The 18,842-nt window shown below is 44.6% G+C and overlaps 1 protein-coding gene across 1 annotated transcript in view; it reads right to left on the reverse strand.

Moving 5' to 3' along the window:
- The window catches only part of B4GALNT4 (beta-1,4-N-acetyl-galactosaminyltransferase 4), a 195,723-nt gene that overhangs the window by 79,000 nt on the left and 97,881 nt on the right, over positions 1 to 18,842 (reverse strand). Inside the window, exon 2 of the mRNA XM_066630931.1 lies at positions 13,982 to 14,097. Within this exon, the coding sequence (XP_066487028.1) occupies positions 13,982 to 14,097 (116 nt within the window). The remainder of the gene's footprint in view (positions 1 to 13,981; positions 14,098 to 18,842) is intronic.

Genomic DNA, 18,842 nt, shown 5'->3' on the forward strand with positions numbered 1-18,842 from the left:
ACTAATACTTAATGTGCAAAGTTCTTTTCAAGCCTTATCTCATATTCAAAAATTGGCAGTTCATTTTTTCACAGCTTAAAGCATATCATGTGATGCTATCTGCACTTACAAATATCTCCCAAATGTGCAACACACCAGGAACTGAAACAATGAAATTATGAAATTTCATACAATGAAATTATGAAATTTCAGAAACAATGAAACTAAGTATTGAGGTAGCTAAAAAAGTAGAATTGTCTTCTTATAAAAGGCAAGAACCTAACACACGGGATTTCTAAGAATATCAGTACAAAGTCACAAAATATCCATAGGAAAAACTCATTAATTTGATCCCTGCCAAACAGACATACAAAGACTAGGAGGTCACAGAACTCACTGAGGACCAAGTGCAATGATGGTATAGGTCATGCAGCTTCTCCAAGCTCATCAATGTATTTCTTTTTTTGTTATGATGGTATCCTATCCCTTTTCTAAGGAATACAGAGCTGTTGTACATGTTCGCTGGCAGTGCCTCCTGAATCAATGCTGCAGGGAGCACTGCCATTGCTGTAGGAGTGAGTCTCATCATAACCATGTCTCTCATTTGTGAGCAGTCCCCACAGCATGCATGTTCCTAGCAGCAGTCTGTCCTTATTCCTTACAGCACAGGTGAATATCAATAAGCACTTTCAGCTTGTACAGGGTCCCTGATGCTTTGTGACTAAAATTAACACGGAGCTTTTCCTTGATGGTGACCCTTCTGAACCCTCAGCAAGAAGCCACAGAAGCATATGGTCACAGTCGGGGGCCCTCTGCACTGCCATCTTGTCTTTGACCTCTGCTCCTACAGAACACTTGTACCCTGACACCCAGGTTTGCTGGCACAGGGAATAAGCAGCCCTGGCTAAAAGATTTCTTTGACATTACATCAAGGCAGAAGGAGACTCGGCTTAAAAGCATTCCATTTGATAATCAGCAATGTTAAGAGAAGCAGAAATAGTACTTTTGTTAAAGCCCTATCATTTTTGAGCTGAGTGCAGAAATAAGGCCTCCAGGGGACAAAGTAGCCCCATTTTTGGATGCAAAAGTTTCTATTGATTTCTTTTTTCAGAGAGAGACACTGCACATTAGATAACTTTAGAAATGTTCTGGAGTGGAAGGAGCACAATTGCACAGCCCTGCACACAACTACCTCTAAGCAATATGACCTCCAATATTGTCCTTTATCTGATGATGTCAAACTGCTTTGTACCATTAATGGATTCATCCAGTTGTGCCCCCAGGATTCAGCGAAGTCTTTATTGCCCCTGTTTTCACACAAACAAAAAAAATGGGCTACAGCCTTGACACATGGCTAATTAACAGGGGAAACAAAACAGTGATAAAATGTGGTGCACTGAAGTCCTCATCTGTTCTTTCCTTAATTCATATAAACATAGCCACGACTTTCAGCCTCTGCCCAAAAGCTTATCTTTGCTGCTCTAAGCAGTAGCAGACCTCCCCAGCCCTGCGCCCTGGGGCAAAGGTTCAAGATGGCACACCCCCCCCCCCTTGCAGGATGCTGCTGCTCCCCATGCGCAAATTCACACCTCTCACTTACCTGGAGTGCATGGTGTCTTGCGGAACTCCAGGATGCATCAGGAAAGCCTCTCTGAGGTTCCCTGACACTTTAAACTGTGCTTCCGGAAAATCAGAAGCACAGCCCCTGACCTTGTTGGGAGAGGCTTCCGCGGGGTCCTAAAACTCCGCGCCTGGAGCATTTGCCCAATCAAGTCTTTGGGAGGTCCACCACTGGCTGTAAGAGTGGCTCTTACTGTCATGCGTAAAGCCAACTGGGGCTGGGGCATTTATAAGGAAGAAAAGTTCACTGCTTCACTTTATAGCCCCATGGGTGGGCAGTCATGATGACAAGTATGGGCCTGTGATGAATACTATGTTGTTTCCTTTTTATTTATTTATTTATCCTATTTTTCCCCTTATTTTTGGACACTTAAATCCCCAGAAGCACCTATGCAGCTTCAGAAGTCTTAAGGCTACTGGAAAATCCTCTTGCATAAGTCTTGTTCATTTCAAAACTTCATTATGCACAGTCATACATATTTGTGAACTGGAAACATTCTTGCCATCTGGGGTAGCTATTCTGCCTAGTAATAGGCCTGCTCTGCCAACTGGGCAGAAAACTGTCTGTCCAGTTAAAGCAGTAGTTCTCAAACTCTCTGGCAGAGTTTAAGAGCCTGTAAGTCCTTGCCACCGGGTAGATGGGACTCGTCAGCCTGGGAAGGCAGCTCATCTGAGAGAAGGAAAACTCTGATCCCAAACCTCCACTGCCTTGTGGCTACATCCAGTTATGGAAAAGGCTTCAGGAGTCAACCTTGAGGCAAATCTGGAGCCGGAGTCCCTGAGGCAGTTCATGGCTGAACACAGTCACGTTCTGGCAACTCCTGTGACGCCGCTGGAACCAACCGTATTGGCCTCTGCCTTTCCATTGGACCATTTCAGCGATGTGGAGAGGGGGGATTTGCTGCATGGGTAACAGCCTATCCTCCATACCTACTTTACCCAGGCTTCGCGCACTGGAGAGGATACTCTGTTCCAGAACCACCATTCAGAGCGTGACACCATAGTCTTCCGAGACTGAAGGATGCCAACTCAAGTCCTTGCACAGGCAGGAAGAAGGCAGTGGAGGTGGGGGGAAGGCAGCGATGCGATGCCCAGCATTGCGCTGCTGTAGAGGGGCGCACGGGCTCACTTCTACTCACCCCCTCCTGCAGCAACCTCCTGGGGATTGGAGGAGCCCGGCAACAGCCTCAGCAAGGCTCTCTATGCAGCGCAGACCCCTGCAGAACACGATCATGACCACTTCCTGTTTCTCTGATCCCGGGCCCAATCCATAACATTGCGTGCTGGCTTACCACCAGTGCACACTGTCGCAAACATGCCGTAAGGCCCTACTGCCAGGCGAGTGCCGGTGGCAGCTCAGCACTGGCTGGCGCTGGGCTACTGCTGGGCAGCCGCCAGAGTTCCACCACTCGGCGGTTGCAGGAACTGCCAAGCAGTGGAGAGGTAAGTGGAGGTGTGGGGGTGAGTAGGGAGGAGACATTCTGAGAAGGGGGGAGGCGGACGGAGGGTGGGGAGGAGGCGTGCCAGGGAAGAGAGCGGGGATCCAAAGCCTCTGCATCAGGCTCACCACCCAACACAAACTCTTGATTCACTGCTAACCTTTTTGTTGGTGGTGAATCGAGTAGCCCCATTGTGGACAAAAGTCCCCTTCTCCTGAGGAGTCGCCAGTGGCTGCCCGGAGCATGTGGGATGCACATACTTACACTGCTCCTAACTCCCTTGCAGGAGTTTGGGAAACTGGGCTAGAGCACTGGAAACACTAGACACTTTGGCCCACTATTCTTTTGTTTTCTACACTTCCCCTTCTACTCTGTTTCCCCTCTTCCTTTTCCAATTCAGGGACTGGGGAAGGAGTCACAGCGGTGAGTAGGGGGATAATCTGCTGCCTAGGACAATTACCTCATGGACGGGCTGGTCTAGTTCCTCATATAATATGGTTGAACTGCATAACGTGGCTAAACTGGAGGACATGCCTAGGAGATCAGAGGAGCTCCCAAAGTCAACTACCTATACCTTCTTCCCTTGTCCTGATCCCACTCCCAGCCTCTCTCTTGATGAAAGTGTTGACCCAATGTGCGACGGCAGTGAAGAGGGCTAATTCCATGCTTGGGATCATTAGGAAAAGGCACAGCTAATATTGGCACAGAGAATAAGACAGCTAATATTGTAATGCCATTGTACAAATCAATGGTAAGGCCACACCTGGAGTATTGTGTCCAGTTCTGTCCACCACATCTCAAAAAGGATATAGTGGAGATGGAAAAGGTGCAAAAAAGAGCAACCAAAATGATTACTGGTCTGGGGCACCTTCCCTATGAGGCAAGGCTACAACATTTGCACCTCTTCAGTCTAGAGACACCTGTGGGGGGGTCATGATTGAAACATACAAAATTATGCAGGGGATGAATACAATGGATAGACAGATGCTCTTTTCCCTCTCACATAACACCAGAACCAGGGGACATCCACTAAAATTGAGTGTTGGGAGAGTTAGAACAGACAAAAGAAGATATATCTTTATCCAGCGTGTAATTAGTTTGTGGAACTCCTTGCCACAGGATGTAGTGATGGCATCTTGCCTGGATGCCTTTAAGAGGGGATTGGACAAATTTCTGGAGGAAAAGTTCATTACGGGTTACAAGTCATAGTAGGTATGTGCAAGCTCTTGGTTTTAGAGGCAAGCTGCCTCCTATCGCCAGATAGAGGGGAGAGCACCAGGACGCAGGTTGTGTCTGTTGTCTTGTGTGCTCCCTGGGGCATTTGATGGGCCCTTGTGAGATACTGGAAGCTGGACTAGATGGGCCCTTGGTATGATCCAGCGGGGCTCTTATTATGTCCTTAAAGAGCTAAAGGGTTTTTTCAAAGGGGGTGGAGCAGGAAGCAGCACTGGCCTAGTTCAGCAATGGATTGGATCTTGATGGATCATGATGCAAAGAGGTCTTTTATTGTTTTTGTTTCCAAACAAGGAAGCCGTGAATTCCAATGGTGGGGAAAGAAAAGCACAAAGGGTAGATTAGATTTGCTTTTTAAAGACAAAATGCATTAAAGATGGTGAGAACTGCAAAGAAGAGAAAGATTATGCTGGCGTCCATATGTGTGTTAAAGGTGTATTTGGGAAAAACAGGTGTATTTGAGGATAAATTAAGAAGTTTTTTTTAAAGGTCACAAAATGACACAAGTGTTTTCTATTCTCATGAATGTAGGTGATAGGAGGCTATGACACTCATATACTGGATATAAGCTGTACACAAAACACTGGACATATTAGCTGGAGAAAAAAGACTGCATTTCTCCCAAAGACAAAATACTGCTGCTTCATCACTGCAGAAGGAGAATCTAATAAGAAAAATGTTTGGATTTCTAGCTTCAAATGAGTAGACTGTGTATTTATTGCTCACTACCATAATGCGAGAGCTTTGCAAGAGATGGTCCAAGGTGATGCTACTGTGCCCTCAGATTGTCCAAGGTGATGCCACTGTGCCCTCGGATGGACAAGCTCAGCATCAAAGAACAAACAGTTCTCCCTTTGCCTCTCCTCCTAAGCAAACAAACCAGGCTCCCTTCCCAGCAGCCCTGGCAATTTGCTTTGGGGAACAGAGCAGCCCAGCTCTGAATAGCATCCTCTATGAGCTCAGCAAGTAGGGAAAGTTCACTCTGTTTTAGCAGCAAACTTTGAAATTCAATACTGGGGTCCAAAACAAACACAGAATCTTAAAGAGAGAGTAGGGGGTGGGGAAGTTGAACTCGGCTACTGCTAAATTCTGTGAAGCACCCACTTGCTGGGGGCCTCTGTAAGGAACAAATTTGTAACAGTCCACCTCCTCCTGCAGAGCTCACACACTCTGGTTCCTCCTGGCAGCTGCAGAAGAAGAGGAAGCTTTTGGTCTTTTCTGCTGAAGAACACAGAGGCTTTTTAATCTGCGTCCGCTTCAGGCACACTAGAAAGGAGGTGTGTGTGTGGCGGGGGGAGAATGTGGGTGGAAAGAGCCAATTTATTCAGCTTCTACCAAGCCTGTCTGTCCTCCACAGTTTGAGACCCAGCTGCAAAGCTGCACAGCAATTAGGTTAGGAGAAACAGGATTCTTAACTGCCAGCTTGAAGTTGCCATGTCTGGCCCTTTGGCGAGGGTCACGGTTGGTGGGATTGGCACTGCTGGGCAAGATGCACAAGTGCAGCCATCCCTCACAGCCAAGGGAATTTCAACAAAGTGTACCCTGCTTGAATGAGCCAGGCAGCCCAATCCAGGGGAATGTCTACTTAGAAGTAAGTGCCACTGAGTTCAATGCGACTTGCTTCCTGCATAAGTGTGCATAGGATTGCAGTCATGGGCATCTCCACCCCTCAGAAACCACAAATGTGACTACCACAGTCGATGCAGAAACTTTGTGAGGTAGGACTTATACAGTTACATCTAAAATTCCAAAACAGTGGAAGAAATTGCTTCCTTTTTGAAGCCATCACAGCACTATTATGCTCTCTTTAATAATGCCTTCAGAGGGCATTGTGTTCCTTTCCTCTGGGGCTTTAATTAGCTCACTTAGACAAAGTTAGCTAATTATTTCTTTAGCACTGCACATCCTAATGGCTTCACTTTTGTTTACAGCATTTATTAACCGCCACTGCCTCTGTCCTCCTCAGTTTCATTTCTCCATATGACTCCCTTGGAACTATTCTTCTTACACTCCTTGGGATTTGAATTTATTCATTAACTCAAACTGGTGAACAAAAAATTAACCCACTCTAGAAGACATTAGGGTGATGCAAATTACCTCATGTATTTCACATCTACCTGCAAAGAGTATTTTTGGAGCAGTCAGAATGGGTTCTTCAGTGGATGCCACTCTGGGCATGATGGGCTATGTGGGGGTTTCCATGGACACTGTCAGCATTAATGGGAAGGGCTGCAGGGTTAGTAATGAGAGGACTGCACCAGCTTTGTGTTGCCTGGACAGGCTAAGGATACAACTGTTGTTGCACCAGCACTGGTGTGCTGTTGGTGTTGTATTTAAACAGAATTGGGCTATAGGAGAGTATGTTAAGCAAACAAAGCTATGAGTATGCTATTATGATAACTATTTTAAAAAGATGTACCTTCTGCGTGTAGAACTGAAATTTGAACAAATAAGGTGATAATAAAAAAAGAATACAAGAGGAAGCAAAACGGATACAAGAACTATTGTCAATGTCAAAAGACAAGACTGGAAGAAAACTATATGATATCCCTGGATACTTAGGTATCCTCCGGGCCTAGGAGAGGGGGATAAAGGAGGTAATTTGTACCTGGGACCAGGGTTGGAGAGGGGGCTCAGGAGCCAAAGGAGGGGGCCCAGAAAGTTCCTTGGATCTGACATTTTCCTATTTCACCTGAACTCACTGCCTGCATGATGCTCAGGCACAACCACATACATGCAGTGTTAACTGCTGCTGCAAACCATGCACACTGGGCTCAGGAATTCACCCACGACCCTCCTGAACACAGTGCCAAATCTGGAAGGAAACTGGCTTGTTACAGTAGCTCTTTGGCTTATGGATCCCATAACCATGAAGAAGTGTAGAGGAGCTCAGTGACCCAGGGGGGCTACTGCATCAGTTCATTTTGGTCCATTGTAGTGTGAGCCGAAACATGATGATGTTCATTTTCTGCAATCAATTTTCTATATTTCAAAGATTTTAGGGGACTTAGGGGACTCTATATTTCAAAGATTTTAGGACTTAGGGGTTTGCTTCGTTTTCCATATTACTTTTATCTAGCCGCCACTGCCCTATGATCAGGTAGACCTGGGCTCTGCATCAAGAAGCCTAGTAGACCAGGGCTCCAAAGACTATTGTGGCTGTCAGCACCCTCCCCCTGCCTTAGTTTGCCCCCCATTCAGCCTGCCCCATTGCCCCCCTCCCCCTTGGGAAGGGGCCCAGGCTTTGCATCCCCTGACAAAATTCCTCTCATAGGCCCTGGGTATCCTATCAGCATTTAGCAATCTTATTTCTTTTCTGTTGCTGTGCATGCTGTAAAAATACTAGTGCCAGTAACATCTCTCTCTCTCTCTCACTTACAGTGAGAGAGAGAGAGAGAGAGAGAGAGAAGTTTTGAAAACATTCCAGTTGGCAGGGTAGGATAAGAAGCTCTTAACTCTTGAACACAGGGAAAGAAAGAAGGAGAAGATGAAAAGCATAAACAATTGTTACTAGAGGAAGAGGTTGCCAATTCATGGTTTCTTTTTCATATGCCACTCCATGGCCCTACTTATTTGATATACCTATACTGTTGATATTCCCAACACTCAGCAGAAATATGGGATCAATTCCACCCCCCCCAGAACTGTGTATTCTCATTTCATTGTAATAATGCTTGGGACCAACAGGACAACAGCAGAAGTACTTCAGAAGTAGTCTATTTTTCCCTTCACCTTGGCTTACAGACCTAAATTTGAAGATATTCATTTTCACATGCTACCCAAAACTTGATGGTTTTCCACATCAAAGTTCTTCTGGTCCTTTCTATCTCCACATTGGATGGCCTTAATCCTTCATCTTACAGCTTGGCCTCCCTCTGTTCATCTATACAGAGGAGCAGTAGAGGAGCCAGAGGGAGGCCAAGCTGTAAGTGCCGCATGGCTCTGAAACTCACCGTGTAAGCTGCCCTTCCCCCTTGCTCTCAGAGCCTACCTGGGGGCAAAAGTAACACTGAGGAGATGCCTCCGTATTGCTTTCGCTATTCAGAATGGCCCCAAGAGTGAGGGGCAGCTTAAATGGCAAGTTTCTGAGTCGTGCAGCACTTACAGCCCTGCCCCCCCCCCCGCTCCGTTATTGCAGAGGAGCTGGCAAAACCCCTGCTCTCAGACAATAAGCCATTCCTCAACATCTATACAGGGCAGACAGTGTTTCTGTGCCAAAATGTTTAGTCGCATTGTCACCATCGGAGTGAAAATTACCCAGCTTGCTTTTTATAATGTTCAAGGGTTACAAGGAATGTCCAAACAAGCTAAATGACAACAGAAGGATGTCCTGTTGTGGAATTGGTTACTTACCCAGAAAGAAAGGACCAAAACAAATTAATTTTGAATTATTTTCTGGAATTTTACTTAGCACAATGGCTTTAAAAAGGGTCTCAAACGATCCATATGGCTTCTATTCTCTCTCACAATTATTCTTCCTTGTGTTGTAAAAATGCAATCTAATTGGAAAGTCAAAACAAAAATGGTGTTTGTATACATCTCAACAAAGCTGAAGTATTAATAGACACGCAGCCAAACTGCAGGCCTAGAGAGATAACATTGTGCACTCTTCCTAGGATTGTACCAACTCAGAAGGCTGGTGGGCGACTACACGTTGGAGTGTTGCCCACATGAAAACTGCCTGTACACAGAAAACTAACATTTGTGGGAGAAGTCAAGGCTAGACTATTAATTTATCCCATTTTTATCCCTCTCTCCCTCCCTTGAAGGAGATGAGGAAAGCATATATTTCCACTTGCACCAACATTTACCCTCACAACCACTCTCAGAGGTAGCTTACCACTGCTAGATATACTCTTGGTGAGGCCCTAAGCAATATAAAGCTTGGAGGTTCCTTGTTGAAAAACTACACCAAAATTTGCTGCACAAGCTGTTTAAAAAAGGTCTACATTATTTTAGATATATAGTACATAAAATGTTGAAATTCACCCTCCCCAAAAAATTCTGAATTTTCTTTTCCCCTGCAGATTGTGAGGCCATAAGTCAGCAATTCCCAAATTCTCCAGGAGTTTTAAAATAAAACTGGAAACAAAAATAAAATCAAAATAAAGCTGGAAATCTTTGCAGGGCAAAGGTAGGGATGTGATCGCCAGGATCATGTTGCTGCCAGGGATGAAAGGGTTTTTTTTTTTACTTACCGGGGGCTGTGCCAGCCTCCTAGGGGTGTGGGAAGCCCACAGACGCCTCTGTAGGGCTTTCCAAGTCTCAGAATGTCTAAGAATAGCTATTGCAATCCAGTTCTGGTTTGCGATCATGAAAGAGATAACAATACAATCATGAAACCAGAAGTGGGTTGCAATCACTGTTTTTAGATATTGTGAGGCTTGGGGAATCCTGCAAAGGTGTCTGCAGGCAGCCTGCATCATTAAAAGGCTCATGCTGCCCCTGGTACTACACACCCCCTTTCATAAGTAATAAGTAATAAGTAAGTAATATGTGGTTATGGGATAAATGACCATTTGTTTTATGCTTTTTGTTTGGGTCTCTTGTTAATGCAAAAGAAAGTAAAGTTTAATTATATACAAAATAAATTATCCTTTATATGATTACAACCTCTGTAAACATGCATGCTCTAAAATCAGGAGTCTATAGATAGTGGCTGAGCAAGTGAGACCTCCACATTTCTCCCTTTGAAATTACATATATGCATGGAAGGCCATTTAAACATTTTCACCACACCCTTCCATACCATTAATGGGACTGTCAGCGAAATTAACAATACATATTAAAACAATATAAAATTTAAAACAAACAATAAATAAACAGAAAACAGTACAGCAATAGTCAAACAAACAAAACCTGGTTTGAATACACTGTATGGTTCCCTGCACCAATTTCAGTCATAACTCTGTGTGTACTGAGGGCCCAATTCTATCCAACTTTCCAGGCTCTGTGCAGCTGCAATGCAGCCCTGAGGCGAGGGAGCAAATGTTCCCTTACCTTGTGGAGGCCTCCATACTTACCCTCCCACCACAGGATGCAGTGCAAACTCCATTGGCACGGCTACACCAGGACTGGAAAGTTGGATAGGATTGGGTCCTCAGCCATCTACATTCAGGTGAACTAGTCTCTCCACTGTAAATTAACGTGCAGGTAGGAGATCAACCAATGCCCATGGAATAAACCCAATGACTGGGTTGTGCTGAACTAAGTGCTTTCAATCGCTGATTCTCTCTCTGTATATGCAGCTCCCTAATGTGTCTCACCCTCATGCTCTGCTCCCTTATTGATCCCATTCAGTCCTTATAAAACAGAAATAGAACCAAAACAAAATTCCAGGTTTCATGAAAAACCAATTCATATAATTTATACAGATGCTGGAAAATTAGCTTGAATGGGCATAATTAATTCAAACTGAAAAAAACTACATTTTGTTGGTACAGAATTTGACATTTTTCTTTCAGAATAACCAGCTGTAGCTATATTGTTATGGAGTTAACTTAAATAGTTTAGAAATATTTGAAGCCATTTCTAAGGGAATTGTTGGACCTACTGGAACAAATTATTATTACCGATACTCTGGAAATCACACAAAAGAAAAAAAATTGTTTTCTTGCTGTCAATGAAAGGACTGTTTCTCAGGGGTATTGGTTTCTATTTGCAGCTGCAAGGCCACCTTAGCCGAGACAATCGCTTCACTGCTTATTTTCTTGCCCTCGGTGTTTCCATTTGCTGAACTGAAACTGTGATGCCCTCTTCACTATATGAAGGGCAGTTTCAAAGGAGAGGTTTAGAATACTTAAGCAGACTCAGTTTTAAAACCCTATGCTTTAGAAATTGCCACAATTAGACAGTGTAACACATTTGCACATATAACACATATAAAATGCATTTGAAGAGGTATGCTTGAAACCACAAGCTTTTCCTTTTAAAAAAGGCAGTAAGAGAGGGGGAAATTCTTACCAGAACTGCAGAGTGTGACGGGAGGGAAACCTCTTTTCCCCTGCAACATTTTTCCAAAATCCACACCCGCTCAAAGCTGGTATTGCTGCAAGTATTCACTTGGAAGAACATTTTCATTTGGAAAGCAGCTGGGATGGGGGAGTTAACCCTTCCCAAGCCATGTGCTGCAATCTCAAGTCAGGATTGGACTCCCTGTGGTTGCTTCGGATACTTAAGTAAGCCTTTTAAAATTACATTTAGGGAAACACATCGCTCAGTCATTATTAACAACAATGGCTGAATTTCTGGAGAAGCCCTGGTGCTTGCACCCATCTCGGTGGCACCTTATGTTGGTCATCAACAGAAGCAGGCCAAAACATTTAAACAACTGTTTAACTGTTGGTTGGTTTGGCGCAAAAATACACATTCCTTTTCCATTATCTCTAAGGGCATATAATCCATCTATTGTTAAATGTTAAGATTCATTTCTCCTGCACAAGGCTCAATTAGCATTTGCGTATATATGTGGGCACATAATGGCACCACTCTTCTAGGCTTCTGCTAATTGTTCACCATTATTCCTTGGTCAGTCCTGTTGATAAGTCCTCTGGCACTCTGAAGGTGCCAATATGTCGCATCCTCATCACTGTCACAATGAGAGAAGCATTCCTGGCAGGTGGTGACATTTTGGTTTCCCTTCCACGTTGGGCTTATCTCCTGACAACCCACTGGATGTTCACAAACCGCTTGAGGAGTATAACCCAATGCTAGGGATAGCCAAAGCCTTCTCATCAAAGACCTGGAACAATACTCTAGGCAGACTGTATTGGGGGGAGCTGACTGCACCTGCATCAGTGACAGTCCTTGCACATCTCTCCCATTTGGTCTACAAAGGAATGCCATGTCCTATGAGAATCACACACTCTTAAAAGAGATGCAATACAATATTTCACAAAAGGGTTTCCCAAGTGACACATCCCTATAGACCTACTTTCCACTTATAGTTCCTGCTTTCCACTGCCAAGTCTACACAGCAGGAACTGTCATGTGCTGCTGTCAGAATTGTACTCATCTCTTCCTATTAATGTGGAATGGGAATATATGCAGCTCAACGAACTTGGTCCAGGTCATTGGTCCATCCAGCCCAGTACTGTCTACAGTACACAAACTGGCAGATACTCTTCAGGGTTCAGACAGAGGTCCTTGCCACACTTACCTGGAGTTGCCAGGGACTGAACCTGGGACTTTCTACATGCAGAGCATGTGCTCAACCACTGAGCTATAGCCTCATTCCATTATGGGAGACTTATCCTAGTAATTGCACCCCCTTCAGCAGAGCTCTGGACCACCCCCTGGCCATGATTCCCACAACAATGGATATATGGGTTAAGGGAAGGGAAAGTCCATGTGAAGAAGGAAAGGAAGGAAGGGGAAGACTCAATAAACTGACTGGAACTGGGAGGGAGGATGAATTTTGGAATTGTTTCTGTCAAGATTTTGAGTCTTGCTTGACTGCAGTTAGTTCCACTGTAGAACACAAGGAAATCTTTTTAAGCTCGCTGAGCATTGAAAATCTAAATAAATAGAATATGTAGCCTCACGTCTTTTTGAAGGAGCAGACCACTGCTTCCTACCCTGAAGCCCACTTACATCCTAATCTAATCTATAATCCTCACATAAACCACAGGAGATCCACGGGTGAGCATGTCTTTAAATCTGACAAGAGATCTTGCCTTTTCTGAAGGGGTGGGCAGGGTAAAGGCTGTTCCTGACCTCATACTGGGGCCCTCAGAGAGCAGCAAGCTGCCTCACTGGTTTCTTCCTCAAGGCTTGTATTAATTTTAATAAAAATAGTGATGTCCCAACAGCCATTCCGTTGTTGTCTTCACTCTGATTCACCCAGAAGAGGATAAGGAAGAGTCATCAGGAAGATGGAGACAGACCCTTCCTGTCTCCAGAGGAGGACAGCCACTCTTGATGACACAGCACTAGAACAGTGGGAACCCCATCTTCTTCCTCTCTCTGAGCTGAGCAGGCAAGCGTGAACTTGTCTCCATGGGAGACAAACTTTTCCAAAGCTAGCATGTAGTTATGAGCCCCTCTCTCCTCATAAGGGAGGGTAAGCAGTAGTATAGCTAGAGCGGTGCAAAATGGTAAACAGTGCAGGCTCCCGTATGTGAATGTAAGCAGCCCCTCCCACTTGTCCTCTGAGCCATTCAGGCAGCAACACTGTACCTTGCTGCCTGAATGGCTCTGAAGACTAGTGGGAGGCGTTGCTTACATTCACAATTGGGGCCTGCATTACCTACTATTTCGCACGGCTCTAGCTAGTTGTGGAGTGTAGGAGCAGGGCAACATCCCCTCAGTAAAAGACTTTGTCCTCCCTGCTGGGGGAGGGGAAGGTTATTTGACAAGCACAAGGTCAGAATTTGTGGACTTAGAATATTCATCTGGAACCACTATCACATGTTGACATAAAATAATGAAAAGGAGGTCCCAAAGGACCCTGCCTCCTGTTGTGAAAGGTGCCTCAATGCCATTTTATGTTTTCAAATATCAAAGCACTTTGGCAGTGGATGCTCCCAACACTCAAATGCATTTGGATATCTTCCTTCTGTTAACATGCACTGTCATGACACTAAGATGTGGGAGTTATTTCTGACCCCTTCCAGAAAGGGTGTAAACTTATTGTCAGAGAGAGAGAGAGAGAGAGAGAGAGAGAGAGAGAGAGAGAGAGAGAGAGAGAAACCAAGTGTAAGGAAGATTACCATCTGTTCGTCTTCCCGGCTCTCGCTGGAGTCCTCGGACTTCCTCTGATGAGTTGACACATGGGCCCCAGCCGCTCTCCTGCCAGGGTCTGTCACCTCACCCAGACGCTCTCCATCTGCAAAAGAGAAAGCAGACACCACAGGGCATCAAAAGGTGGCTCAGAGGCCAGGGCCTGGACCAGTCCCCTTCCCCCACAGCAGTCTAACCAGGAGCTCCACATCAGACTCAAAGTGATCAGATCCCTCACACTTCATGGTGGATGCCCAAACAAATCTTTGGTAACAAATTATAGTGGAAGAAATCAGGTCATGACCTAAGCTAGCAGCCCACACTATACTCCCCATTTCTGAAATTGTGACCTAAATGAATTACTGGTAAATTGATTTGTGTGCTCTTAATTTGCCTCTTTTTGAAAAAGCACAACTGAAACATTAATACGGGAAGTGCAATTTGTGGGGCTCATTTCTGAAATAGCATGTTTTGCTGCACTGACTTACCAGGCTGACTTCTTAAATTTCACTGTGTGGCTGGAACCAGGATACACAGAAAAGTGGGCTTATTGTTGTGCATGTGATCATGGCTCTCCTGAATCATTTCCTCTCCTCAAGCCTTCTTTAATGCAGAGACCTTTGATGCAAAGCCTGCAGCTGCTCCCTGAATAATGGCAAGCAGGGAGGGGGGAGGGGAGGAGTTACATAAGGTGGAGCCTGTTTATTCATGGATTTTTAATTCACAGATCTGGCTCAATGCAGGTCCCCCAGAGCTGCACTGAGCCAAACTCAGCTCCACCTGACTTGGCTTCCTCAGACATCAGAATGTCTTATATGGCGAAAAAGTCACTTCCAGAAGTGGCATTTTTTCACCTCTACAGGCCTGCAGAGATAGCAGGCAGAGGCGCACTGCCTCTGTGGATTTCAGAAAGCCCTCCAGAGGGGACTGGAGTACCGGTCCCCTATGGAAGGAAAAGGGGGTGGAAAATCACAGATTTGATTATCTGTGATTTCCGCTATCAACAAGGGGTCTGAGAACGGATCCCTCGCAGATAGCAAGGCCTCACCTGTATGTCTCCTTCTTCCTTGTGAGTAATGAATGAGCTGGTGAGAGCAGGCTTGTGTTGTTTTTTGTTTTTGGTATGGCTTGTTTTTATTTTTGAAGGTTTTTTGTACAGATTGAAGCAACAGTGGAAGAGAGGCTGCTAACTAGCCCATTGCATTTTGAGGCATAATTTGATTCTACATGGATGAGATAAGCCTCCCATTGTTGTAGACTAGAAAGCAAATGGGTTGATTAGCTGCTAATCAGTTGCTGCTGCTGCTGCTGCTGCTGCTGCTGCTGCTGCTGCTAAGAGGTTTCTTGTAATTCTAGCCAGAGTATTTTTCTCCTGCTTCTTCCATAATTGCCATTCATTAAAGTGAATGCTAGTGGACTATTCCCTTAACCCAGGCCTGTCCCATTATTTTCTATAGGAAAGTCAGTATATTCTATAGGAAAATCAGTCTCTCATATCTTTTTTTTATCTGCACACCATTTTGCAGGGATGCAATCCCCGCATAAATTGAGAACTGCCTGTATAGTACTGAACAGGACTTGGGGGGGGGGGAACCCCTTAGAATTCCTGAAAATGCCTTCAGCACTTGGGTCACTAACCCTCTTTCATCTTACAACCTTTCCAAACAGCCCATTTATACTGTAATAAATACACAGTTACTCATTTGGTGCTGGACTCTGGATATATCTTTCCTCAAAGCAATGCTTCTGCTAAAAGGATTGCACATTTTCCTCAGCATTCCAACCACAATATTTTGTCATTGGGAAACTGCTTCTTTTTCCCAGGCAGATCACTTGCTGAAAATGTGAATCCTCTGCAGAATGCTGCTTGATGGCCACTATTTGGCCTACTGCCGATCACCCTCATCAGTGACATGTGATGACTCCACCTACAATGCCCACACCAATTCTGTGACCCTTAAAGAAAAATGCTAGTTTTCCCTCCAGAAAATTTCTTAATGGCTGAGTACGCTGAAGCATCCAGTGTGGGATGCAAGCATGTATTGCCTGAAAAACAAAAAGTGGTACCCAAAGGGCTGTCTTTAGCCTCAACCATGCCTCACTATGGCATTACTGTTAACTTGCTCTTAATTTTATTTTTTTGGGGGGTTAGTTTTCTGTGAAGGGGTGCACTCCTCAGTTTCCAGCCCTGAAGTGCATACTTCCTTTGATAACAAACAGAAGTGTGGCAAGTACATTCCCCTTGTAGATGGCTTCATTCCCCCACCCCCAAACCTATTACATGGGGGTGAAATATTGTGCTACCACATGATATGATTTAGCAGGAGACTAGTACAGTGCTATGACTGGAAAGGCACCGCAAAGTGAAAACTGTAGTAGGCCACAAGGAGGAGAAATGTTAAGACATTTGCAAGGAAAATATCACAGCAAAATGGCTCTTCACTCGAATAGCAAATCGCTCCAACTTAGAGCACTGAATAGTGGTAGTCCAATATTCCACACTGGACTATGCCACTGCAACAGCATATGTGCATGAGGGCTTACGTGATGAACAAGTACCCTTTCACCACATAAGTCAACCCCTTCCAGGATTTGCTCATCTCTTTCATACTACATAGATACTGTCCCAATATTAGGGTAATTCATGCCTTGCACCAAAGCTTATGAAATACTATGCTGTCTAGAAGAGGAGGAGTGATGTAGAACTTACAGGCATTTGCCAACCAATTGAAACAATCATACACTTACTAGTTGACACCACTTCTTTATCCAATAATCACACAGGTAATAGATGTGTCAGACATTCTGTAAAAACAGATAGTTCCATGCAGTAGTAATCTTGCAGTATCTATAATCTTTCTTTGGAAGCACAGAATCTAATGCAGGACCTCCTATTTCCACTCCCTCAAAGCAGTGCCAGTGTTACCCAGCACCCAATTCAACAGTAGATCATGATGCCAATCTCTGTATCACTTTTGTGCCACTTTAGCTACAAGTCATTGTAGAACAAAGGTTTAAGGTGTCTTGAATTCAGCAAGTTTACAGGGGGCTGCTGTATCCGTGGATTCCATATCCGCAGATTCACTTATCTGCATGGGCCCCTCGGCACACTCCCTCTTCGGAAGCAAGAGGAGCTCTGCTGCCCTCACCTCCAAAGGGTCATTTGAGCCCAGCAGAGGCCACGGACGTTCGTTTTCCATAAAACTGGAAGTGATTTTTCAATGCCTTATAAGGCATTTAAAATGTCACTTTTTGTTTTATGAAAACACCAAAAGCGACTCTTTTTGTTCGAGGTCTGAGCCCAGCAGAAGCCGTAGACGAACATGACCTCTGCTGGGCTCAGACAACCCTCTAGAGACCTCCCCTTGGCTCTGGAGGGTGGGGGGGGGGGCAGTGTTTGCCTGTATCCATGGTTTCACTTAACTGCGGGGGGTTCCAAAACAGAATCCCCATGGATACGGGGGCACACCTATATCTTTTGTTGTAGGAAAAGGGTACTATTTCTCTGATAGGTTTAATAGAACTTTAGGTGACTTGGAATGAAACAGTCCAGCTCCACCCTTACATTTGTCTGAGATGATAAGCTGTATTGGGTGGCATTCTTGCTCTGCCCCAGTTCTGCAGATGAAGGTATGCTAACATGTAATGTAGTTGGTTAACTGCATTCCTGGGAATGTCGTAAGAAGTTGTTTACAAGTTTACCTATCCCTCCGAGTGCTGACCTGATGGCAGGACCTAATGAGGCCTGGAAGCCTTAATCCCTAAAACCCAATCCCTGAAACCCACAAGCAGAGCAAAAGCATTACAGCTTTTGCAAAAGTTTCCTGCATTGCATTTACACTAAGCAGCTTGCCTTGGCTCATCAGTATCACACTTAATTACATCTAATGTAACTGTTACATAACCTCATGGATAAACTCCAGCCAGAGCAGTGCCTGTTAGGAGTGCCTTTCACAGAGCGCAGCCTGCAACACTGAAGGGGCTTCACATCCTCTAGCAACTCTTCCTCCTTCTTATTGGCTGGAGCCAGAAAAGGCATAGCTTCCACTCCACGGTCTTGCACACAACAGCTCACAACCTGAAACAACTGCTCCCTTAGGTTTTTCACGGAAAAAAACGTTTGAAAGCAGTTAATGTAGCAGAATAAATAAAAAGATAGTTCCCTGTCCCTAATGGGCTCACAACCTAAAAAAGATGCAAGAGAGAAACCAACAAACAGCTACTGGAAAAGACATTATGCTGGGGTAAAGACAGACAGTTGTTTCCCCCTTGTTAAATTTTAAAGGACACCACTTACAAAGGCTTTAAAGGACAGAAGTATTTAGAAAAGTTAGGAAAATTTCTAGTGTTGTCGCCTCTCTGCAAAGTGTTGTGGAGACAATAACAGGATCTCCATTATGTTCTAGATAACTTGTGTTCTTGAACTAAAGGAATTCTGCTCAAATAAAGATCTGGCAGCCTGATATCAGGTACAGTGTCATCAACATGGGGATGTCTAGTACAAGATCTTCTGGGTTCTCTAAAAATTCTTCCTCTGGACTTATCCACAGACACAGAGGAAGATTCCTGCCACCAGGCCCCAACATGCCTATTTTCTCCCAAGGTGAGGATCCCTTTTGAAGGGTTTGCTAAAAAGGGTTCACCATGAGTGCAAATAACCCTCAAGCTCGGTGTGTCTATGGTCTGTACAGCCTCATTCAGTAACCACTCCTCTAAGGCCATTAACATCACTCAAGTGCCTAGATACATCAGGTTATATCCGGGTTTGCAGAGGTACAGCATTTAACCAAAAAATATTTTTCTTGGGAAAACACAAAGAGAAAAAGACTTAAATGAATAGCCATTTTGTAA

The sequence above is a fragment of the Tiliqua scincoides genome, chromosome 1 (genome assembly GCF_035046505.1).
Source record: "Tiliqua scincoides isolate rTilSci1 chromosome 1, rTilSci1.hap2, whole genome shotgun sequence".
NCBI classification, from domain to species: Eukaryota; Metazoa; Chordata; class Lepidosauria; order Squamata; family Scincidae; genus Tiliqua; species Tiliqua scincoides.